This window comes from Haliotis asinina, chromosome 14 (genome assembly GCF_037392515.1).
Source record: "Haliotis asinina isolate JCU_RB_2024 chromosome 14, JCU_Hal_asi_v2, whole genome shotgun sequence".
NCBI lineage: Eukaryota > Metazoa > Mollusca > Gastropoda > Lepetellida > Haliotidae > Haliotis > Haliotis asinina.
The window spans coordinates 27,597,961-27,625,056 of NC_090293.1; the positions used below are offsets into that span (position 1 = coordinate 27,597,961).

Consider the following 27,096-nt stretch of genomic DNA (forward strand, 5'->3'; position numbering starts at 1 on the left):
TACCACATGGAAACGCTCATTGAGTCTACGCTACAGGAACATACATACTCGTTTCACCGAAAATTTAGAAATTTGCCACGACCATGTGCACATCGTAACCAACGCTTGCACGAAATTTATAGCACACTGTGACTGAAATAAATATTTCTTAAATCCATAAACAAAGACAAACTAGCCGATTCTAATCAGTGTCGCCCATTCTGTGAGTAAGTGAATTTAGGTTTACTCAGCACTGTGGCGGCGGTCTGTAAATAATCGAGTCTGGACCAGATAATCCAATGATCAATAGCATGAGCATCGGTCTGCTCAATAGGGAACGATGACACGTGGCAACCAAAACGGCGAGCCTGACCACCCGAACCCATTAGTCGCCGCTTACAAGCGTTGTCGTCTTTCGTGGCAAGTACGGGTTGCAGAAGACCTATTCTACCCCGGATCTTCACGAATAGTAGCCCATTCCACTTTGCCTTGATATTGCCTGAATATTGATAATGACAACATCAGTCCGTTCCCACATTTGCAAAATTAACCAAAAGGGGTGTGTTTAACATAGATAAAATAAAACCCCAAAATATCTTTGGTGGGTACTTTGGTGTCTATACAGACCCTCCGCCTGTCCCGAACTACGGATAAAATGATATATACTGAACAGCAAAAGAAACGCGACTCTGGATTTTTGTCAAGTGTTTTAAATAGAAAACATAAACATGAACGCTTACTTTTATGAGACTTCATTTTTTCGAAATGTGCGTTTCTTTTGCTGTTCAGCATATTTCCCATGGTTTCATGGGTATCACTTTAACGAAGTTTTACTGGCAATGATTATCTTTGCTTATTTACTGGTTAACAATATTCCAGCCACATGACATCACAAGCGTCAGTCTACCAACTGCGACACGATGACCTCAATCGTCCAAGTTAGCAGTCTCGCCACGTAGATCCCGTCAGCCGATTTTACAATAAGCATGGGCTGCTGCAGACCAATTCCAACTCGCACGTGACACTGACACCCAAAGGAATAACCGAATAGCCGAATACAACCAATAGGAAAGATCTGAATCATTTCAGCTCATGAAATAATTGCTTCCGAACTTCCCGAGGGTTTAGTATCGCGACTGAGTCGAAAATTACGGAAATTTGACTGAAATACAATAAGCCTGCTGTCGACCCTGTATTATCCAATATAATTATCAAATTTAAAGTAAAGTATTATATTACGTTTTAAAACTAAAAATGACGTGCTCGAGAGACTTGCAAGAGGAATCAATCCCAAAACTACTTAGAATTCAAATGGAACAACAACACATCGATCATGGTTTTCCGTCTCTATTGATTATCATATTTCATGAGTAATATGATTATTTCGTCTGTCGGAATGGTTGTGAGAGATAAAATACAGTTCCATTCAAATGTAGTCATGGAATTGAAAAAGCATATCAATCTCGTATTGCCGACGCAAAACATGCCCGTTTTTGATTTATGTGTACTGCATGGGAAGAAAACACTTCTTTCTACAATCTGTAGAAATCAGAAGGGTTTCGATTGTATCAGGGTGAACTCTTTCTTTGGTTAAAGTAACTACAAAGAACTGCACACAGAGAAGTCTGTTCTTAGAAACACAACAAGTCGGTTGACTGAGCTTGACTCAGTCGTATGGTTTCCTTCCACACAGGCTTGAGAGTCGGTTGGTTAGTTTGACCATTTTATCATGAAGGTCCAGTGTGTATATACAGGTACATATGCATGGGGACGTACTAGTATTTGTTTGTTTGGGTCTTTCTCTCTCCCTCTCTCTCTCTCCCTCTCTCTCTCACACACACACATACGCACACACTCTCTCTCCCTCTCTCTTTCTCTCCCTCTCTCTCACACACATACGTACACACTCTCTCTCCCCTCTTTCTCTCCCCTCTCTCTTTCTCTCTCTCTCCCTCTCTCTCTTTCTCTCCCCCTCTCTCTCACACACACATACGCACACACTCTTTCCCCTCTCTCTTTCTCTCCCCTCTCTCTCCCTCTCTCTCCTCTCTCTCTCCCTCTCTCTCTCTCACACACATACGCACACACTCTTTCCCCTCTCTCTTTCTCTCCCCTCTCTCTCCTCTCTCTCTCCTCTCTCCCTCTCTCCCTCTCTGCCTCTCCCTCTCTCCTCTCCCTCTCTCCCTCTCCCTCTCTCTTCTCCCTCCCTCTCTCTCTCCCTCTCTTCTCCCTCTATCTCTCTCTCTCTCTCTCTCTCTCTCTGATGCACAACGATGATGGATATGTCAGTTCAGTCAAGCAATATCACGGCGGAGGACACCAGAATTTGACTTCACCCATCGTGCTCTTGAAGGGAATCGCACGCAGGCCTTCAGTGTGGCGAGCGGGCGCTTTAACCATTACAACAAAACGGTCTGCTTCATATGATTACAAAGTTAAAATGTTTGACATATCTCGTATACGTTTCAACTCGAGTGGTTGAAATGTACAGACTTTGAGATATCCATTTCTACACGCTTTCAGTGTGACCAACCATTCATTTTCTGCATACATCGAGATATAAACGTTATGAATGATATAAATCACACTGAAATGACGCTACATTTCCTGTTAGGATCAACAGGCTCAACCCTGTAGGGAGCACGTGCTTTGCCCCACGCCAAGCGATCCTCAGAGCGATAAGTTATTTGATAATGCCTTCCACAACAGATAATTATTCTCAATACAATAGTTGATGTCCCCCCAGCGCAGCGGTATATCGAGGTCAGTGGTTTGTTTACATCGCGCTATGGCAATGTAACCGAGCGTTCGTACCGGGTGTATATCTTCCAATGATTACAGTCATTGTATAGTCTGCCCTGGTACAGACTGGTCAGTCGGAAGAACTCGTGGATTATCTCACCTGCAAAGTCGTCAAGTCAACCCAATTACCGTTATGTCGCTGTTCAGGTAAGATATATCGCCCTGTCGTGTAGATAACTGTCGTCGATGGCAGTCAATCATGTTTTCATATTACAACGGTATCATGTATCCAGCACCTGTTGGTTGAAGTCTAACAGCGGAATGCACAGCTAATATTTATTTGCGCCTGGGTAATGTTTATTTGGGTGCATAGTTTATGTTACTCAAATGAAGTTAAGCGCAACCCAGTTATTTCATATCGCAATCGGTTTTTTCATACTGGTCTGACAGATTCCCTGTGTAATGTAAAACAATCGGGTGGTCAGTACGGTTCAGTTTGTGTGAATAGTTGTATGGTTGTCAACCTGGCTCTAAAATGTCAGTTACTTCAGTCATGTCTATAATTTCTCTGCGACTCTCCAGATTCACCTATTTTCACATTCGTTGTACTTTCTACTCTCTCTGTGTGCGTGTGTGTGCGCGTGCGTGCGTGCGTGTGTGTGTGCATATATGTTATCATGTATCCTTGTCTGGCTGCGCTCACACGCATATCTGCATATCTGGCTGTGCTGTGATCTCCATATCTATACCCTGATTACAGTGTTTGACCATGCCAGGGTATCTCTCCCACTGGTTTCAAATCTGCCTGTCAATCTTGCTATCAGTCTTTGTTTGCCATTATAGCTGTCCGCCGTCACATTCCTCCTACTTATCTCTCTCTCACCCCATTCTCTCCCTCTATCTTACCCTCCACAACTTTCTCCCCTCTACTTTCCTATTTATTCCCGTCCTCTCCTTTTCTTTAATTCTAACTCCTCTTACCCCCCCCCCCCCCCTCTCTCTCTCTCTCTCTCTCTCTCTCTCTCTCTCCCTCCATCAGCCCGTCTGTGTCGGTCAGCCTACACGATGACCCCACATGCCAAGCTACCGGTCACCCAGACCATTATTGACAACAAGCCATTATATCTCTACCTGACGTATTCATGTACACGGCTTTACATGACAGCCCAGCTCGCTGCGAGTCCTGCTCACACACTGACAGAGCAGGCGTAAGACGATAACTTCGCAATGAGACACGTATGTTTTATAGAACAAACAACGTCGATCGCCCGGTGTGTTGACCGAACATATTACGGAACTAGCAATGGCCGGTCTCCAGCGCATTAGAAAACCTCAATGATAAAGCGATTTCTGTGTTAAGTAAATACCATAATGCACAGCACGACGGGGTGGTCATGCGGATATGTACTTAAGCCAGGTTCACGGTGACACAACATGCATTAGAACAGGTTCCGGAATATTCTTGGAACTGTCCTGGAAATTGACTTCAACAATGTTTGTACTTACGCGCCGCCGAGCTTGGGAGTGGCCTAGTGGTTAAATAGTTCACTCGACGCGTAGAAGACCAAGGTTCGATCACACACATTGGCACACTTCTTGTGCCCCCCGTCGTGACATGAAATATTCCTGGACCACTTCCGGAAACTTCAACAATGTTTTACATAAGCTGTAGCTTAGTGGTTAATGCGTTTGTTGGTCGCGCTGAAGACTAAGGTTCGATTCCCCACATGGGTACAGTTCTTATTTTCCCACGAATGGTGAGACGAAAACCCCCACTTAGTCACTTTCAGGCATTAAACACTTTGGACATTCCTTGCATGTATTTTCTTTTGCCTACAGGTAGATAGAGGATGACATTCTCGAACAGATTTTCATGTATATATGTATGTGGAATTCTGACCGCCTGACCGTGAACCCTCACAAGAGCTATTGTTTGATGGGTCGCTATGTGTACTGACTTTGTGTATTGAAGCACATCACAAATTGTGATATGCAACATTGCAACATGCAACACATTATTCTTGTATAGTAGTAGTAGCAACGAAATTTCGAATGTTTTGGGGGTTTTGTAATCTTAGATATTTTATCTGACTGGGTTTACTGAAGTGTTATTTGAATCCATTACGTAATCCCTTACCGGTTCCACATGGAGATTTGTCACAAACGCTACGTTTATTTATAGGCATGCGACTTGGTACGAACGCTTGTCTCTATAGTATAACTAAGATGTCCTTCAGGAGGTCCAGGTGACCAGGCGGATAACGTCCTTTTCGAGGTCTTTGGGGAGAACATGGATCTCAATTAAAGAGTTCACGGTCAAATGGGCAACGTCCTTTAGGAGGTTTACAGGAAGAGCAGTGACCTATAGATAGTTCACAGTCAGGTGGACAACGTCCTTTACGAGGTCTACAGGAAGACGTGTTTAGGATCTGATAGACACGGTCTTTACGTGTACGAGAGCTGATTATTTTTATTTTCATTGTCCCTTCATGATGACGTAATGCGTACAAGCATGTCTTGGTATCTGGCTCTTATGAGGTCCTCGTTTCAGTGGCAGGAGTGTAGAAAAGTAAGGGTAAGGGTAGAATTAGTTGAAACAGCAGACACGATACATATGTGCTGGCAGCAGCATTAGTAGAAGTAGTAGTAGCAACAAAAGGGGTAGTAGTAGTAGTAGTAGAAGTAGTAGTAATAGCATTAGTAGTAGTAGCATAGAACATAGAACTTCACCTCGCGGTTCCATAGAGCTTCACCACATGGCTCCACAGTGCTTCACCACATAGCTACATAGAACTTCACCACATCGTTCCATAGAGCTTCACCACATGGCTCCATAGAACTTCACCTCATGGTGTCATAGTGCTTCACCACATAGCTCCATAGATCTTTACCATTTGACTCCTTAGAACTTCACCACATGGCTCTATAGAGCTTTGCCATTTGACTCCATAGAGCTTCACCACATGGCTTCATCGAGTTTCACCACATGGCTCCATAGAACTTCACCTCGTAGTGCCATAGTGCTTCACCACATAGTGCCATAGATCTTTACCATTTGACTCCATAGAGCTTCACCACATGGCTTCATGGAGCTTCACCACATGGTTCCATAGAGCTTCACCACATGGCTCCATAGAACTTTACTATTTGACTCAATAGAGCTTCACCACATGGCTTCATGGAGCTTCACCACATGGTTCCATAGAGCTTCACCACATGGCTCCATAGAACTTTACTATTTGACTCCATAGAGCTTCACCACATGGCTTCATCGAACTTCACCAAATGGCTCCATAGAGCGTCACTGCATGGTTTCGTCCAGCTTCACTGCATGGTTTCGTCCAGCTTCGCCACGTGGCTCCACACACATCTACAACAATGACCTTCGCTTACACCTCTGCCCTTGTCACTTCAACAAAATATGTCATGTCTCAATTTCATTACGAGAATGAAAACTAACACCCACATGAATAAACGCGCAAACTTAATAAAACCAAAAATCAATACCTCAAACATTAAGACAACGCAAGTTACTCAAAATCTTAACAGTACTAACATTCTATGACCCGCACGGTTATATCACTGATGGATAGCCCGTGATTTAAGGCGACGTTTGAGGTTTATCTCCCCAGGACTTCCAGAACTATTTCTTCACATTTATGGAGCCAAGGAAGTGTGCGCGGCCAAGGACCTACGGTGTTAATGGTCCAAGTAGATGCTTTATTTCCTATGATGAATGGTCCAAATGTTTTCAGCGCCATCGACCATAATGCAGTTTCCCGTTTCTGGTATTCATGACTGAGCCTGATAAAAAAATCTCATTTTCGCAAAAATAATTTTCTCGCCAAAGCGTAATCTCCGGTTTGATATTGGAGAGGTCTGTGATCAGACAGGATTGCCCTGCGCCAACTGGCAACGCCATCCAGCTTAGAGCGTGGTCCCTCTTCTGACAAACGAGTTAAAAATTCAAATACCGAAATCGATTTTTTGGTGGACCCCACTCCTAATGAAGACATCATGCAATCTAACCCATTTTAAATGAGTTTTGGAAACCAATGCTTAGAAACAAGTACTTTGTGTTTCACTAGAACCATAAGTCATATTTCAGGATCATTCGCTACCTCGGAGTAAAGTTAATACGAATCATGGAACATTAATACTACAGATTTCCTGGTTTAGAAGCTGGTATTTACTATATGATCCCATAAAGCGAAACCCCAGTTATCTGGACTTTAACACTGGAAGCAGGGCCCCTCGGTCATATTGTTTTTTGGCATAACTGCCATTTATACTGGAATTCGGATAGTCTGAAGTTTAAAGCTCGTCACGCTTAATGCCGGGTTCCATTCCCAACACTGATGATCCCCTCCGTGATATTGTTTGAATATAGCGAAAAGAGACGTCGAAGCATCATCACTCACTGTCTGGATTGAGAAGGCTAAACAATATAACGGACGCATATGCCGTGACTGTTTTGAGATAAGCAGAGCGAGAGTCAGCTTGGCAAGATATGGTTGCTCGGTGTAATGTTTGGGTGTTGTTTTATGTCGCTATTATTTTCATGCCACTAGCTATATATTAACTTACGGCGGAAATTTAATCTAAGCCAGGCAATCCAGTGATGGGTAAACTGTTACACTCTGACACACAGTTAACAAAGTAACCAAACATGACCACAAGATTATTGGAGGTCAGGCATATTCCGCTCGGCATCAGTGGTCACCTGGCAACCAGACAGGTGCTGGTGTGGTTCTGAAGAGCCTTATGTACAAGAACAAGGACTGGAAAAACAACATCATCCTCAAAGGATAATTATCCGAAACGGACGGGCAAAAGATGTTCACATGAAAACTGGATTTTTTCAAACAATTACAATCGATGCTAGCCTGAGAACGCCAACCGGCTGCAAGCTTGAGATGCAAAGCAAACTATGATTCTACATCCAATACATGGCCATCGGGTAGATTCACTTTGTTTTATTTCTGTCTATCATCAAAAAAGGTCTACTCTTTGTTTTATCCAGTACAACGGGGACTGTACTGGCTCAAAGTCAGTATAATATGTCTTAGTGGGGCATTCATGCTTAACTGCAGCATGTTACTCGTATCTCAGTGGAACTGGCAATATGAAACCAGCTTAAGTCATGTACACGCATGCACGTCGTCACATGAGAGAAATATTCTTAAGTACGACGTTGCACCCTACTTTACCTCACTTTGTTTTATCCAGAAGGTTATTTTCTAGTTTAAGGGAGAATTTCGTTGAGAAGAAACAGTTGCTAAAATTGATCATTGCTTTGACCACGGACCATTTCCTCAACGTTACAATCCGTCTGGACTCACCCGAGTAATTTGTAGAGCACCTAAAACCCACGGTGTGTTGATTTGCTGTGTGTATTATTCATTGAGTCTGCACTGAAAAGTGTTTGATGTACTCAATACATAACTGCCATGACAACGTTTAGACCTAATTTAACTTTGGGTTGGTGACTGAGTTTTGTTATATGTCGCGTCTAGCAATATTCCAGTAATATCACAACGGGGGACACCAGTTATGGGTTTCACACATTGTACACATGTAGGCAATAGAACCCGGAGCCTTGGCGTGACGAGCGAACCCTTTAACCACTAAGCTACACCACAGTGCATCTGTAACTTTGCCGTAGGAGACATTTGAAAGTGGATCAAAACAGAAACACTATGTTTTATGGACAAATTTGAAAGTTAGAATGGGGGCATCCTCTTATCAGACCAACATGCCCTGGCACTCAGAGCAGTGCAATGGGGCGTTCATAATGCCACGAACAGCGCATAGTATTAGCATACCAAAAGGGAATTCATTATTGCTCACTAAGGTTTTAGGTATGTGTCACTCACTGAGATCTCCAAACCATAACTACCTCAGCAAGCCATCTTCTCTGAACAAAGCCTTTTTATGACCTTTACAAGCCAGTGATGAATTGACAAATTCTTTTGAATATTTTTTGTTTGGTGTGAGCTTAACGACGCTAACTACCGGTTGAAGTTTACATCAGTTTTCGACCGGAATCCCGATAGAGGATGAAAAACGCAAACAGTTTGCATGTCACCACATTTTTTGTGGAAGAACAAACCACTTTGTCAGGAACGACATTCTTGTGTTATTGATTTCCGTGGCCCAACAAGACTCGATAATGGAAAGTGAGTTCTACGGGGTCCATTACGAGATAATGAATTCATGGCCTTTTTCTTGACATTTCATCATGGATGGCACAGAGAATCCAATTTTCCTGCAGCTCTTGTCTTTCTTGATGGCTTTTGTCATAACTTCACATGACAGACGTGTTCAAAGTTTTGAAAGCTAAGGTGTTTTTACTTTGGCTTTTTCAAACTGAAGTTAACAAACTTTACTTCGCTCAGACCAAGATCCTCGGCCCATTACCCGATGCGTGTGTTTGCTAGTTGTTTCGCCTGTGAATATTCAGGTTACAGTTCATCTTCAGAAACCCAACTCATGTCATCGTGTCCCAGTTGCATAGATCGATGCTCATGCTGTTGATCACTGGCCCATACTCAATGACTTACAGACTGCAGCTTAAAACTAAACCCATTCAGTCACATTCGCTGGTAGTTCTTTAACACTGCTTTCAGCAATACTTTAACGATCTTATTTAATCGAGTCTGGAACAGACAAACAAGCGATTGATATCATGAACATCGATGCACGCAAATGGGATACGATACATGTATCAACTAGTGCGAGACTGAGCACCACGTCCAAAGTTGCTGAATATCACATCTTCCGCGACCTTTGACAGTTCTACCTGTGAGGTACAGCTGACAACTGACATATGCATGATTAAGAGAAAATGGTTCTATGGGTTTTTTTAAATGTTTCCATAATGCTTGTACTGAATTGGGTTCTAACACAACATGTTCCGGAAACATAGATACGATTTATACGAGCTTACGTTGCTTGTCAAATAACGTAGAGCAAAGACAGCTCGCATTTCGGTCTGTCGATATTAAATCAAAGCAGATATGATTTATTGGAACAAATGCCACTTATCAAATAACAGCAAACAAATAAAGCTTAAAGTCGGTATCTAACGGTAGTCAGGGCTAGGTCCCTCGCGACAATGGATGTTTTACAACCCTGTTAATAATGCATCCATTCAAGTGGTGTCGAATTTGCCCGTCTTGATGACCTTCCATTTGACTGCTATTACCATATATGTGTCAGGTATAACGGCACACAAAGCCGTTATTTATTATTCATGACGGAGTGTTGGGGATTTGCAATAAAGGGGAGTCTAGGCGAGTCACCCTGACTTAGCCCAAGACCTGTTACTGGATAGTCTCATTCGTTTTCTTTCATTAGACAACAAATATCTTGAAAACTTAATTGTGTATATTTAAGAAAGTATTATTATTTTTTTAAATGATTAGGCAGGGGAAAATTATATTTTATTACAGCTAGGTTACTAATGTGTTTAGAAAACGTATATTGAATCGTCCCTAATTTGTGCACACTATAAATGTCAGTATAAATGGTATGAAAAGTGTGGCTGAGGGTGGGGGAGATGTGGTCAGTGTATGTGCATGCGTGCGTGTATTAGTGTGTGTGTGTGAGAGAGAGAGAGAGAGAGAGAGAGATGGGGAGAGAGAGAGAGAAAGAAAGAGAGGTGCCACATCGACGAGCCGTTTTTAAGGCGGTGTAACAACAAATGCAACCTTTTACGAGTTATGTCTGACGCGTCCGATAGTCGAACCACAGACCCTGTTATGACCTTGCAACCTTTCTAAAGGTGAAAAACTGAATAGTTTATGGAGTAGAATCAAGTATATACACGTACGTCAGTCATGAATTGAATGAATAATAGACATTTGCCTTTCTACAAATCTTCTGCAAGTGCCCCTTTTCAAAATGCTATTTTCTGTTGACATAAAGTACATTGCAGATATGCGCCACAGCTTGCACATAATACGTATGATACGTGTATAATTAAGTCAGCCTGACGTCCTCTGCTCTGTGTAAGCTCCTTGTAATCCCTTCCTGTCCTTTCTTATTTCTATGGGACCAGGACTACGTCGCGAGTTGTAAACATTGATTAAAACCATTTGAATTATCGATTTATGCCCTTCAACAAGAGCAGTGTGTGTTCGGTAGTTAGATTACGTAGCACCCAGACATATACGGTGTGTGGACATTCAATAGTAATGACCATTCCGTTCTTCGTGTTTCACATAACGCTGTGTTGATGTGTAAACTTCGGCTTAAAAATCTACTGGTGTATTGATTTCCACAGTATATCAAACTGAATAGTCAAATCTGGGTTAATACTTTATTCATAGAGAGATTACCTGTTCAATACAGTAAGATTCACGTGAGGCGAATACCAGAGTACATAGGTGTGGTTTCTTTTGGAGGAAGCCAACCCTACCTCCTTTTATCTGGAGATAGCAGGATGCGAAGGGTATTTTAGAAGATGTATTAAAGTCAATTTCCCTGTTCATCATGAAATTTATACTAAGCTCAACTAACATGCTTTGTTTCTTCGACGTTTTAGTCCCGTCAAGGACGTGTGAATGGTGTTTTAGTGAAAGTGTTTCCTCGTCAAACACAGTCACGGGTTCGAATCCCATCTTTGGCATGTATACAGTTTTGAAGTTCGTTTCTGTTGTTCCAGTCTTCATGGCTGGTGGTTGAAGGTCCTTTGCTAGTCGTAAGAGACGACTAACGGGATGGGATGATCAGGCATGCTGACTTGGTTGCCACATGTCGCTTCCCAGTTGTGTAGATCGGTGCTTATGTTATTAATCACCGGATTGTCTGGTCCAGACTCGATTATCGACACACCGCCGCCATATAGCTGGAAAATTGCTGAGTTCGGCGTAAAACTAAACTCCGTCACATGATTATTGTGATTCTATCATTGTCAATCCGTCAATCCTTCATGCTTGCGGTTGAGGGCCATGGGGGCCATGGATAGAATGAATGTGATGACGATCACACGTTGTAGTTAACATGCTGCAGGGTCACCTTGATTCATGACCTCAGAAGAGAAATTCACGGCCTTGACCTTGGGTCGTCCTTGACTTTGGATAAATGATAGGTCCCTAACTCTTGACTCAAAATGGAAATCGGCCACACACCGTCAACCCCAATGTCGATCGTGGCGCATTGTTCTATTGTTCTCCACCGCTGACATTTTGAATTTAAAGCCGGATTGTTCTGATATCGCTGTTGAGTCTGTTTGGACATCCCTTTAAGTGTTATAGACGTTCAATTGCCCGATGTATTCAGTTGCTCTTGAAATTAACAAGTATCTTTGTAGATTGCAAAGGTTTTCTCTTGCGAACGAAATCAATTATTAGGTTAGATTGTTAGCTCGATGAAAACCAACTTTAAAGAATCAGCAGGCCATGTATTCGTGAAGGGGCTTTAACCAAACACCGTATGATAAGCTGATAGATGATGCTGAGTTGAAATTTCGACCCAGAGCTCGCTTTAAAACTGGTAATCCAGGGACGGAATCCATGTATGGAACAGTCCATTTCCCCTTAGGAAGATCGAAGCCTGTGTTTCTTTGCCAACTCATTGGGATTAGAACGTGAAGACTAACTGCAAATTTGAGATTTGGGGGGTCCCGGGATAAGAGGCCTAGAGTCATTTTCTGAACTCTGAAGAGACGAAGAAAGACAACTGATTGCAATTTATATCTGTAATTTGAGGGACATTAGATAAACGAGCCTCCTCAATGCGCATATTTTAAGATCCTTTTGGTTACACCGTTCTTTATATGATAAAAAGAGCAGAGAAACACTTCACACTGAAGCCAAAGATATTTACCCCGTCAAAGTTTTGTTCAGTCGAGTGTAGTTTTGTATGGTCAGGATCTGTATCAGTTGTATAAAATTCTTAAAAATATCTTCCTCCAGAATATTTTGAAATAGAGCGGAGGAGGGATAGTAACTGTATGACGTCATCCTGATTGGTCAAGATCCATGTTTTTATTATCCAGGGTACTACAGCTCGGTTTGGGGAAGCCTTATACGCTACAATAGTCTTATTTCGTCTCAGAGGATTTTGTTCTGACGTTTTGAACGCTAATGAAGCATTCTCATGTATTAATGGATGAATGCTTATATATTTGTTGCAGCATATACATGATGAACGCCGTGCGTGTTGGGGGAGTGGGTAGCCTTGAGGCCAAAGCGTCCACTCGTGATAAAGACAAGGTTCGATTCCCCACATGTGTACACTGTGTGAAATCAATTTCTGGTGTCCCCAGCTGTGATATTGCTCGAATGTTGCTTAAAGAGACGTAAAACTTACCCACTCACCCCATGCATATTGTCCTTCGCAAAAATCGCCCTTCGTCTGCAAAATCGGCTTCAGTGCTACCCTAAATTATGTTCATGTCAAATCCAAGTACTCTGTGAGACTGTCAGGTGAAAAGTTCTGTATTTAAGTATTTATGCGAAATCTTTACGACCACCTATCAAAGATTTCATTTCACCCCTGTGACCGAAGCGTCTGATACAGGTTTCAATGTGTGCTAAAAATACCGAAGCACTTGTCAACTCTCGCACCTTGTTGAACCATTGGCATTTCTCATGCCGTGATCGTCTAATGCTTTAGGACTGATTGGAGATTTCAAAGAGAGGCTATTCTTAAGGGTTTGACGTGTCCTGCATGCGGAATCCATTAATGGACACCTTAGTTTCTGTGGAGAAGGGTGATGGGCCCGCTTGTACCATAATGAGGAACATTATCTGAGAGCACATGTGAAACAACAGCGGTAAGATAACATTGACGGGCACTTAACAGGGGAAGCCACGAGTTAATTGGCTCTGATTGTGGTGGTATTGAACAAATACAAGCTAGGGATGGATCCTGGCGTAAACAGCCATGTTGGACGATCAAGCACTGACATGTAATGGGCAAAGACAAATAACAACTCTGATTGGAACTAACAGTTGAGTGACAGAGGTATGTTCAACCCCGCACTGAGCAATATTCCAGTTATATGGCCGAGGTCTGTAAATAATTTACTCTAGGGTAGATCGATGCTCATATTGTTGATCACTGGATTGCCTGGTCCAGACTTAATTATGTACAGACCGCCGCAACATGACTGGAATATTTCTGAGTGCGGCGTAAAACTGTACTCACTCACTCTTTGTAATTTTCAAACAGTCGCTAAGTAGTTGGGATATTTCTGAGAGATTTCTGTTGGTGTAAGTTTGATGAGAACTAACTTCAGTATGCTGTTTCCTTTATGAAGTTACAAGCGTACATGCGGGGTGCCTAAACCCGCTACGGTGGACTAAACCAACGCCCACACAACCATCTGACTTTAATCCCTGTTATCCGCTACAAGACGAATATCAGCCGGACACCAAGGTGTCGGTTACGAAACGTTTATGTTAGGGCATTAAGGTCATTAGAAAGAATTAGATGAACAACATGACATCAATATGGCACTCGGCAGATCTGCTTTACGAAGGGTTCGTACCTCCAAATCGTTACCATTTAAACGGAGAAATATACAACTGCAAAAACTCTTCACATAGCAAAAGGCAGGACTTCTCACACCTGCAACATTTTGTTGAAAGCTGTGCTCGAAACGAATGGGTGTCTAACACTGCGCATGTTGGGAATGAGATCAGTGACGTTGGATGTGCCACACTGCAGCTGATCAAGGAAACCATATTCAGACTTGTTTCTTTCTCTCCTCTTTATATCCTCTTTATATCCAGCGTCAAGACGAGAAATAACAACTGATACAATATATTACAAACGTCCTTATGGTACAGAGGTGGATTCAGCTTTTCAGAAAGAGGGGTGCACAGTTTTTTTTTGTTTTGTTTTTTTTTGTGGGGGGGGGGGAAGGATTGCACACTCCATTTTCACACACACACACACACACACACGCACGCACGCACGCACGCACTCACACACAGACACACACACACACCTCTGGATACGCGTATGTGGTATCACACGGTACATGATTGGACAATTGACGTTCCGCTCTCCGGACAGACGTTCTAATCCATGAAAGCCGGCTTTAAATTACACTTCAGTGACGTGCATCTGCTTGTTTGCTGTCCTGTGGTAAAATGTTTATGTATCATGTGAAGTTATCAAAGGTTCAAGTAACACTGTGATTGAAAAACAACCGACGTGAATTTTAACTAATTTGGCCCTCTCCAGTCCTTTCTGACAAAAGTGCGGAAAAACTGACAACGGATACAGAGGGTGTCGTCTAACAGGATTCGGTTATCTTTCTTGGAAACCATCGCTACAAACAATCTATTATAAACACATCCCACCATTCTATCCGACATTGCCTATCTGACCACATTGAACTCCCCAGAGTCTGTGAAACCTATCTCCCAAATTCCTTTCCGAAACAACACACCGTTCTGCAGAGGTTAACCTGTAGCATATCTAGGATTGAGGTCCAACCATTCAATTGAATTTAAATGCACAAATTACTGCCCACTGAGACTCTCGCCGTCCATCGTCTTTAAAACCAATTTGCTCAGTGCGCCAGGTTAGTATCCAATCATGGTTTATGATATAGTATATGAAAACCATTTATTTGATTCCTTAGATTGCTTTGTAAGTCTCTGATGGAATGTAACCAATAGGTTTTCAACGCGCGAGAACAATACCTCGGTGTGCGTGACCACAGTGGTCAGAGCTATGGAATGAAGCGTTCTTAGGATCGATGATTACAGTTGCAGAAGGAACAAAACGATCATTGTTAACGTAGAATCTTGATAAGATCTCTCATGTCACGTCGGAATCTCGTTCCAGAGGACCGGTCAAAGGTTAGACCAAGTCGTACACCAGAACACTGCGCGTAATAGTTTTGCGCACGATGAAGAGTTGAAGATCGATCGATTGCGACTTGATTTTTTTTTCAAAAAAGACGAAATGCTTTTATGTGCTGGAGAGGAGGGGGTAGGGGAATGAAGAGGTATCGTGTGCATATCTCGAATACTTTAAAATACAACCGAAGAGCAATATTCTAAGAGAAAACTGGATCAGTTTTGTTCTTTAAAAAATAAACTGGGAGACTAAATCTGTGTTGATGCCCTAGTGTTCGACATGTATGTACAAGTGACTAAGTCTGTATTAATGTCCTAGCGTTCGACATGTATGTACAAGTGACGAAGTCTGTATTGATGCCCTAGCGTTCGATATGTATGTACAAGTGACGAAGTCTGTATTGATGAGCCCTAGCGTTTGACATGTATGTACAAGTGACGAAGTCTGTATTGATGCCCTAGCGTTCGACATGTATGTACAAGTGACGAAGTCTGTATTGATGTCCTAGCGTTCGACATGTATGTACAAGTGACTATTGTACATGTATGTACAATTCCTGGATTTGTCTAGGCTCCTTTACTTACAGATACCCTTTGTATATATTTAATATCGCCCAAAGCGGGGCATGAAACAAACAAGAACGTAACATTAAAAAAAACACATACCATGCAGGTCACAGAATCGGCAGGCGCGGTCTAACTCGCATGTACATATTCCCGCAGAATATGACCTAACAGGACATGAGAGATTCCTTCGCCTTTGAAGTGGTCACGTTACCCATTATGTTGAGCAATATTCCAGCAGCCCAGTTTTCTACTGTGAACGTTTCACAACTCATGTGGCACATCGATCATGTTGTTTCTACGAAGATTTGAAGGACAGTCTTGAGGCCATTGTTCAATGCTCGTCTTGCTGTAAAGCTTCCGCAGCATGTTAAGGTAGTCACGTGAGTGATAATTTACGTTTAAATCACCAGTGACAAAAATTGTAAATTGGGTTAGCCAAGTGGTGAAAGCTTTCGCTCGTCACACTGACCCTGGTTCGATTCCCACTGGGTACAATGTATGAAACCCTTCCGTGTCCCAAGCCGAGATACTGCTGGAATATTGTAAACACGTCACTAAGTCTAGATTCAAAGACGATCAGTGGATTATGGTACATGCAGGGGGCGTAACTCTTCATCGCGAGTTGCAGAACCTTTGCCGACGTAGCTCCACACTCCAGGCGGTTGAGTGTAGTGAAATATGACAAACGTTTCAGTCCTTGTTCAAACATATATACAACCAGTCATGTTATTGCTACGAGTTTAAAGATTACTCGTTTATAACAGTGTTTAGTTACCTGATTGTTGTCGCTCATGGAAGCTCAAGACTGAAAGGCGGTACAATAAATGTGTTATCGGGAAAGGCACTCGTGTCCTACAACATTCAACACTATTTACCATATTCAGCAACAAGGCAATATCAACGTTAATACCCCGTGCAATAAAATGGCACCTCGCTCCTTTGATACGTTTGTTCAAAGAGCCCGGATATAGTTTATCGAGAGGTACAGCTATGAGTTTAATAACAGCAAGCTTAACGTTGTCTCTGACTTGTAATCACTGCTCGCCACCAGTGATTGACTGATAGTCAATACCAGTCGATAACCCGGCATTGATTCTTATTTCAAGTATGTCAATGAAAGCCTAATTTGGTGTGAACCCTCACACATGCTAGATAGTGCGGGGTCTTTAATCTCATTTTCTGCTTCAGTCTCTCGGCCCCTGGGCTGTTAGCTTCGCTACGCATATGTCATTCTCAATAACCTCACGGCTCTCGCCTGTGATTTGAATGTCAAGCTTAATCAAATCACCTATTTTGTTACACCTCGCGATCACGGGTCCTTGTCAATAACGTTCACGTTGAAGATCGATCACTGCTATTGAAATACGGACCCCGGCTGCGTTGGTGTCACATGGGTGTTTATTGTCCTCGGTCGTGAATTGGAAACAATCGTCGCAGTGTTAATTACAGGTAAGACACTTTCTGATATTGTATTCATCGATACCTTCGATCTGCGTATATCTCCACCATTTCTAAGTTGAAACAATAAAGATTAATACAATTAACTATTCTAATATACAATGAACTAATAAATTCCACATCAATACAAATTACAGGAAATACAATGGTAGTATAGCATAGGGACAAGGTTCAATGGCAATACAATTACAACGACAGTGTAAACAAATAACACTAGAGTAAGTATGGTTTTACGCCGCTTTCAGATATATTCAAGCAATGTATTTACCATATTTACTCACTACTACTCCTATAATTTTACTAGAATGGCTAGGTCTGTTATCGAATATTCCCAAATGCACAGCAGCAGCTACGCAGAACTCCTAAGCATCTAAATATGGTGACCTCCAGTACCCGCATTAGATAGGTTTAGTTTCCTAGCAACTAATATTTGTAGGAACACCATGTTATCAAACCATGTTATTGACAAATAACAGAAACAACATACTACTGTTACACTAGTGTTCTTGCAGACAATTACACCGTCAAATAGCACCTGAAATGGGCTTCACGCAATATAGCCACGTATGGAATCGAACCGGGTCTTCAGTGTGACGAAAGAACACTTAACAACAGACCTATCAGATCTCCCCAAACCGACATGGGGTATGTAGCTACTACCACCTAAGTATGTATCCACGTCTCAGTAATCTAAAACACGAAGCCGGGTAAACCCCATCTAACCTCACGTCGCCACTTCTGGTTCAGTGCGGTACCACATCAATCGTGACAACGAGCAGCCCCTTGACTTCATGTTAACGGGGATCTCAGTAATCTATCAGCACAGCCGATAAAGCTGTTAAGCTTTCCTCTTGTCAAGTTCCTCAAGATGTTTCCGGGTCGCTCAGTTCAATCACTGCTCGTAAAGAAACAGACACGTCTCATGAGACCAGTTCCGTCAACTCCTGTTGTTGTTGAATAGACCCCTGTCGACCTGATCCTATAGGAGTGCTAAACTTCTTGTGCTTTCTGCGCGAACCAGCAGTGGAATCAGTCTAGTAATAATAATAAACTTGTTCCGAACGTTCTTAGTCTAAGTAAACTTAGTCTCAGTACTTTTCGTCACACTTCACTACTGAGTCTAACAAAACCTCGTAGGAGGTCGTGTCAGGTATTCTTTGGCCCAACCTATGACCGTCCAGTCAAACGCGAGAAAGCCGAACGGAGTTAACCAATCAGACAACGGCTCCTGTTTAGGTTTTGGCGGGACTTTAAAAAATCGCTCGTCACTGACACTGATCCCCCAGTAAACGAAAATCCGCATAAAACACAGGTATTTGACCTGCAGTATATGTACTTAGGGCTTTCTGATGACATAGTCACCATTAGCTAATATTGTTTCCGCAAGCTGACATCCTTGAATATTGAATAAAAACCGCTATTTTCAGCGACTGTTTACTCACTGTTGACAGTATTGTAGTGTGTTTCATGTGCATTACCCAGTAGAGATCGTATGGAAAAAGCATTCGGGATCTTTCGGGTACAAAGCTTTTCGATGTTAAAGTTGAAAAGGTATGTGCGAATGTCCACTTTAACGATTTGGTAAGCTGTGTTATGATTGGGCCATCTCAAAGGTTACCTGACGCGACCTCTTACTAGGGTTTGTTAGACTCAGTAGTGGATTGTAACGAAAAGTACAGAGACTAAGTTTACTTAGGCTGGCACGTTCTCACCTTCACATTGTAACATGAAAAGACTGAGCCCGGTTTACTGCGTTCACGCCCTCATTGATCGCCACCAGTCTTGCACACTTGAGTGCACACTTCTAACTTTCTACCACTTCTAACTTTTCAGTGCACGAATTCTGGAATCGGTTTTATGAGGGGCAACGTGGCTGCCTTGCGACATCGTAAAGCTGTTAACTGTTTAGGCAACATACTTGCTGTAAGCGAGCATAGAATACAGTTTCTAAGAGACTGTCGATCGGTGTTTGGTTATTAGTCGATCATAAGACACGGTTATTTTAGCTGTTGCTGTTGTCGGGCAAAGACATTCTTCACCGGGGTTCATACTGCACATTTCGTTTTGTAATATACTGTACTCATCAAACATTCCTTGTTGCATGAACATCGGCCTATATGAAATCCAGGGTGGACCAGTTGATCCAGTGACTGATATTATCAGTAGCGAACAACGCTGGGATTAGCTGACAAGCTATCAAACAAGACACCAGGTGTCATGGGAACTCAATGGCCTCATTAGCTTACTGCCTAACCATTTATGTTATTATGTTGTTTTCTTTGTTGTATTGTTACATTCAGCATATATATATATATATCAACTCTCCTCCTCATGTTCAGGAATCTCTACCGAAACGTCGCTCTCACGAATATAAGAAGTTGTTATTCATACCGTTTGTTTATAGATTACATGGCAAATACGTATTCAAAACGGCTAGATCACCGCTCCTGATATGAGTCCCTGGATTGTCCTGTCCAGATTCGTAAGAAGCGCCTAACGGTATGGAGTGGTCAGACTCGCCGACTTGGTTGACACATGTCATCGTATCCCAGTTGCGTAGATCGATGCTCATGTTGTTGATCACTGTATTGTCTGGTCCAGACTCGATTGTAAACAGACCGCCGGACAGCTGGAATATTGCTGAGTAAAACTAAACTCACTCACTCATCTTAAGACCGACATCATTTGGCTGGAATACGATAATATTTCTCTGCGTGATGTTAAAAAACAATCAAAGCAAGACGCTATGTTCAAGTTTAGGCTCCTCATAAACCGAACACGTTCTTATCAAGCATTGCACATAGTGCACCCGAACCCGTTGGAAATTACCCGAAAGGTTGTAGCTAAACAACTAAATAGTGTATGAGCAATGTGGATCAATATCGCTTAAAATGAGCATTGCTTAGGGGAGGTCTTGCTTACAAGACGGTTCCAGTCGAAAATATACAACTGATGCGTGTTGAAGACACATTTTGTTCGAGAAAAACGGTAGCCGTGGCAAATTTTATGCAATATGTTAAAACAATTTGTCTGGTTAAACAGATATTATTATATTAAATGTGCGTTATGGATGAAGCAAACGTGCACGTAAGTGTATCTTTTCTTCTGTATATTGAAACCCTAATGGCGTGTAGGTAGCCCAGCTAACACACCAGTGACCCATGTTCGATTCCCAACATTGATACATCGTATGGAACCCATTGTTTGTGTTTCCCGCCTCTATATGTTTGGAATATTGCAAAAAGTGGCGTACAACAATACTCAGTTAACTACACCTAATGTTTACTAACAAGAAATCTTTCCTTATCACTTTCCTCTGGTCATCAAATATGTCAGTCGACCAGATAATCAGTCAAACCTGAAGACAATTGTTTTTTTGTTGTGTTTCCGGAACAAAATATACAACTGAAAACAGTCAGTGAGTTCGGTTTTACGCCGCTGTTCCAATACTGCAGCAGTATCACGGCGGGAGACACCAGAAATGGGTTTGACACACTATACCTATGCAGGGAATCGTCACAAGCGAACGCTTTAACCACTGGGCTACCCCACGACGCTTTTCAGAAAAGAAACTACCGTCATTCCCACGCAAACCCTTATCATTCCCTGTTTTAAAATGCCCAAATGCATGTCCCTGAGGACAAATATTCCAGATTGTCCGCACGTTGAAGCTCCCATTTAAATTTATCTTTACTCACGACACCTTGTTGTATCACTTCTGTGGTATTATGAACAGAGAATGAGAGACGGAGAGAGAGGGAGGGGGGAGGGAGAGAGAGGGGGGGAGGAAGGGAGGAGGGAGAGAGAGAGGGAGAGAGATGTGTGTCCAACATCCCATCGTTTATCATAATGACTTGCTTCCACCAATACTTTGGGCTAGGCTTGCAACAAGACATCTCGGAGGAAGGAAGACTGAGTAAACTTAGGTCTCCGTTTTCACAAAGGAGTAAGTGACAGTTTTCCACCTTTGTTGGTTACAATTTAGTTTTCACACATTTTCCCTACCACTTTCTACATTGCATTGTGTAATCAGTTCAGATATGGACTAAACCTGTACCTGTGACGGTTTGTGGTCCAAATACCACGACGTTAAATACGGCACTTCTTGACCGGGGGTCTGTATTAACGGAATAAGACATGGACTGGAAGACTTTGGTGTGAGTGAGTTTAGTTTTACGCCGCACTCAGCAGTATTCCAGCTATATGGCGGCGGTCTGTAGATAATCGAGTCTGAACCAGACAATTCTGTGATCAACAGCATGAGCATCAAACTGCGCAGTCGGGAACCGATGACATGTGTCAACCACGTCAGCCAGCCTGACCACCCGATCCCGTTAGTCGCCTCTTAGGACAAGCGAAGACCATGAATGTTGTAGTGGGGTATTCAAAATCTACTTGGGGGCGATGGGTCAGTTCACATATTGGGGTTAGTCTCAGTCAGTTAGTATAAACAATTATGTCGCCGTATATGTGCGACTTTGACCACGGCGTCAAACCCTATTTACTCCCACCTTTACAGGTAAAGGTCAAGCCTCGAGGAGCGGACAGGTCTATGTGCCATCGGCATCGCCGTGGACGTCCTTGACGACTACAACAACGCTCAGTATGGACAATAACATAGACATCACTCAAAATGTTGACAGAGGAGCACCGTCTCAACATCAAACACAGGATGCTGTAAGTATCATCATCATCATCATCATCATCATTATAACGAGCGCTGGGGCAATATTGTAGCCTAGTATTGTTACTATTGTTACTGTCACATCCACGAAAGATTCAGGGATACGGGGGGATACACTTATATTATCGTCGACAGCAAGTTGATGATAACAGTAATAATAATCACGAAAATGGCAGTAAGGTCATAGAAAATTAATTATTCTCATTTTCAACTACATTTACCGAAGCATATTTTTTTATTGAGGACGAAATGTTTCATTAGATATTGTATTCAATGTGTGTGATATTTTCGACGATGGAAATTAACTGTGCAGTAACCGTTGACATATCAGTGATGAAATATCATCGATTTCAGACAGTTTCTGAGAGAATTCTGAGCAGAACTTTGATTTGGTGCGACTACTTTTTTAAAACACAGCGAACGTGTCAGTGGCGTGGTGTTTTCAATTCAAAACATTTGTCTTTTTCTCAAGCAAAACGTTTGTGGTAAACATTGAATGGCTTTGAAACTAGATGAAAATTAAGCTCGGACTGTCGAGATAATCGTAATTACAATACGTGAACAGAAAAAGTTGGACACTACGTAGCATCGATTTCGCAGTTAATCATTACCATGAGACTTTTTTGCAGGAATCCAGTCATATAATTTTCACAGCAATCTTGTCCCTGACACTATGCGGAATCAGTTTCTAAAGAAGATCACTAATATTTATGTAAACATTTTGCTTGAGTGTGTTTGACTAAAAGTTACTTAAATGAAGACTCAAGATGAAATATTACTTTATACCTTTATTACCATATTGAATTCTTGGGGGCTCAAAGTGCACTGCTATATTCTATTCTATAGTCCATATTTGTGGACCTAAAATTGATTGATTCATTCAATGAGTAAGGTAAGTAATGCATTATGCCTAACTCCAGCATTCGAAATTAAACCGAAGCCGATTGAAAGTCACTCCGACCCACAGCTTTCGTTTTCTATAGGTCCTTGTGATCCACAGCTATTTCATACCCAATAACTTACTATTATCTTTCAGAAAATATCATTCGGTAATTTCTAGTTTCAGATGAGCACAAGTCATTCACTAGAGTTTAACTGAACTTTTTAACTCAATTGTCTAGTTGTCACATTTCATGTTTGCTGGGAATTACCTGTATTGTAGCTGAAATACAGGACCTACAAATTCTGATCAGGGCTTTCTTTTACAAACAACTAAGGTGATCCTAAGTTACTAAGGTAACCTTAGCGCAGTGTTAAAGAATGGGAGTTAAGATTAACCTTAGTAAGGGTTGCTTCGTGAAAGCAGGCCCAAAGCACACTTTCATGATTCTGGGTCCTGCATCTTTTGAGGGTTAAGGTCAGACACTGTCTAACATATAATGAATACAGTTTACACATTTTTCACTTTAGCTGCAGAGTAAGATCTATTTTGTTTCAGCATGACTGACTGAAAGTTAACAGAAACGTACAACTTCCTGTTCCTTTCCGATGTAGAACTATCGACAGTTGTGCCAGGTTTTGTTGTCCTTCAAGATTCCTTGTAGATCATTTATTGTGAAGCCAACAATGCTGCAGTTGTGAGGTTTATGTTTGTTTCAGTCGTTCGTAACACCCTTGGGTCTCATTTCAGTCACCGGAAATGATCCCCGTGCAGCGACGTAGTGGAGCTGAGCATGCGCGGAGACTTCTTCAAAAGCTTGGACCCAGGTTCTTTTATAAGGTTCGTTTTCGCCACAGGGAAGATGTGATGCACGCCTGTCAATCTTATAACCCGATTCCACAAACCTTGACGTTATAAATATATGGTGTGGCTCTTTTTTAGCCGTTTTCCGCCGATTCATCTACTTTCAGACTGACACTTGCAGGACCAGGTTACAACTGATCGTCAGTAACCAATGCTGCTTATAACAGGCGACTAATGGGATCGGGTGGTCAGGCTCGCTCACTTGGTTCACATATGTCATCAGTTCCCAGTTGCGTAGATCGATGCTCATGTTGTTGATCACTGGATAGTCTGGTCCAGACTCGGTTATTTACAGACGGCGTCCTATAGCTGAAATATTGCTGACTGCGGCGTAAAACTAAACTCACTTACTCACTTTCAAATTATTCCAACTCTCAGTTCACAAATCTAAATTTTATCCTCCCCGGGATGGAATAGTTTGAAAATGTATGAACGTTTCGCTTGGCTGACACTATTTCCGAAATATAACCATACCATTTGGGTAGTTCGTGAAGTATATTGATAAATTGATAACATAGTCAGATAATATTACGAATGACCGACACAATATTTCTTGCTCGTAACGGCCTCACCTATGACTCAGGATGCAGTCCCATTGTCATCAGTTTTTGGTCGTAAACACATGGTTATTACGTCGGAATCGTACATTGGGTCTTCTTTGAGTAGCGATTCCTTATTATTATGGAAATGGTTTTTCTATCCAGGGTGATACATCAAGATTTACTGGATTGGAGTGTTGTCTGGCAGCTGTCTGCGTACCCAGAACGTTAATGTTACGATACGTAATGAACGTTAATGCATAAATTCTTCATCGAACCCTTTATAGCTGATTTATGTGGACAATATACCCACGGAGGTTAGTCGTGTAATGGCCAGTGAACTTAATGAATACTGAACGGTTGTATGGTTTGGTTATAGCATATTCGGCATCTTTCTATGACAACTGTGTACATGAGTTTACATAATACCGCACTCGGCAACATTCCAGCTATAGGGAGGCGGTCTGTAAATAATCGAGTCTGGACCAGACAAGCCAGTGATCAACAACATGAGCATCGATCTGCGCAATTGGGAACCGATGACATGTGTCAACCAAGTCAGCGAGCCTGACTACCCGATCCCGTTAGTCACCTCTTACGACAAACATATCCGCCTTTTATGGCAAGCATAGGTTGCTGAAGGCCTATTCTAGCCCGGACCTCCACAGGTCGCTATGTGTAGTTGCATAGGAGTACGTGTGTATAACGTCCATTCATTGTATAGTATGATTCACTGTGTCCACTTTAATGGACCAGAAATGGGCCTCACACACTGTACCCATGCGGGAAATCGAACCCGGATCTTCGGCGAGATGAGCGGACGCTTTAACCAGTATGCTACCTCACTACCCCCCTGCTGCATTAAAACATACCCATTACTGTTATAATCACTAATCTTAAATGCGATATATTTTCCTAAAAAATGTATTTTATTAAAATTGCTCTATTTTATTTCACAACAGAATGGAGCCACTCTCCTCCACCACTGTTTAAGCCGACCTGTGGTATACGTATACGTGTTGGTTCGGGGCGGCGTTCCTGTCAACGTTCAGAACAGTGTGAGTAAGCACAGATATCATCTTCGGAAAACAGAGGTATTTGCTTACGCAGGTCCTCACGCACTTGCAAACTGTAATCCGCTCATAACGATGGATTCTGTTTGATCATGGCTTAAAACATGTAGCTAGTTTCAGTCACTGCCATCTCGTTATAGAGCCATCGATTGCAAAATGGCATTTTGTTGGAACTAACTGCTTCTCTTTTAGTCAGTATGTACGTTTTTCATTTTAACGAGACATTTATTCGATATTTCACTAAATGTTTTTCTTCAAGGGGCACAGACCAGTATCATGTTTCATGTTAGAAAAGAGACATCTAAGATTTCTCTTGTCTATAGCTTAAGACGTTGTGACGTTTTCGCCATGGTTTTATCGGAACGGTAAATTGGTTCCGAGAACCATAGCAACGTCTGGCATTTATTTTTTTGTACTAATTTCTTTTGGCTGCTTCTATTTTGGTCTCAAACGAAACGATATGATTGGATACATGTTTCAAAGAAATCCATAACCAACAAACAGGTGCTTTGACAAAATTAGACATACCGTCTTTGCGTGGCATTCTAGACGTTGGGACGTACAATATTGAACAAACTTCATGGATAGCTCACGAAATGTAAGAAGTTTTATCCATAACGTTTGGTCAATACAGAAATTAGACATAAATAGAAGTGTACGTCAAACAGTGGTGACCAAAGGTGAGACGTCACACAAAAACTGACCATTGAGGACACACATGTGTGAGTATGGTTCTGGGGACACCAGAAATGGGCTTCACTGTGTCCACTTATTCATCCATCCCATTCATATAATTTACACTCCTTTCAATATTTTGTATCGCTTTCGACAGTTGCTCGAAACGAATTATTCCCTGACTCTGATTTCATGAAACCCCGAAAACGATATTTCATTTTTGTAACTTCACTGCGCATGCCCAAATCAATAAAAATGATCTCTCCTCATCCATAAGCCAGTAGCGCTGTGAAATGTTTAAATCCATTATTGCCAAACGGCGCTTCATGGACCGTCAACACGGAAGCCATTCTCGTTTCAGTGGTAAATACAGTGACACAAAGATTTGGCTACCTCGTGACATTGACGGCTCAATTTGTTGAAAACTTAGGCTGAATCTTAAATGATTGAACGGCCTTGCGTAATGCTTTTCAGAATTTTAAGTGCTTGAAAGATTTTACTGCCCGCCTCATAAAAAGGGTAACCATTTGGGAGATTGTTTAGTTGGTCTCAGGTGAAGTTGAGTGCTATAAAATCCACTCGTTTTGACGAAAACGACATTGGTTGATGTTTGTCTTCGTAGCATGTAAAGTGTTCTGTGTGAAATGCTGTTAACACGTTGTATAAGCACGTGGGATGGCGTAATAGCATATTCTAATTTTTCGGTTGGGTATAAAAGTAGGAGGAGTATTGACACATGGCGACCAAATCAAGTTTTTGTTCGTGTGACTTTGATTTTATATGACAAACCGTGCACCAAAGTTCATGATTT

At 42.0% G+C, this 27,096-nt stretch overlaps 1 protein-coding gene across 1 annotated transcript in view; it reads left to right on the plus strand.

Moving 5' to 3' along the window:
* Positions 1-2,681: 2,681 nt before the first annotated feature.
* Positions 2,682-27,096, plus strand: part of LOC137261323 (putative ankyrin repeat protein RF_0381) — a 44,368-nt gene continuing 19,953 nt past the window's right edge. The window contains exons 1-4 of the mRNA XM_067799058.1: positions 2,682-2,928; positions 22,090-22,247; positions 23,885-23,974; positions 25,500-25,595. Coding sequence (XP_067655159.1) covers positions 22,176-22,247; positions 23,885-23,974; positions 25,500-25,595 — 258 coding nt within the window. The 5' untranslated portion in view covers positions 2,682-2,928; positions 22,090-22,175. The remainder of the gene's footprint in view (positions 2,929-22,089; positions 22,248-23,884; positions 23,975-25,499; positions 25,596-27,096) is intronic.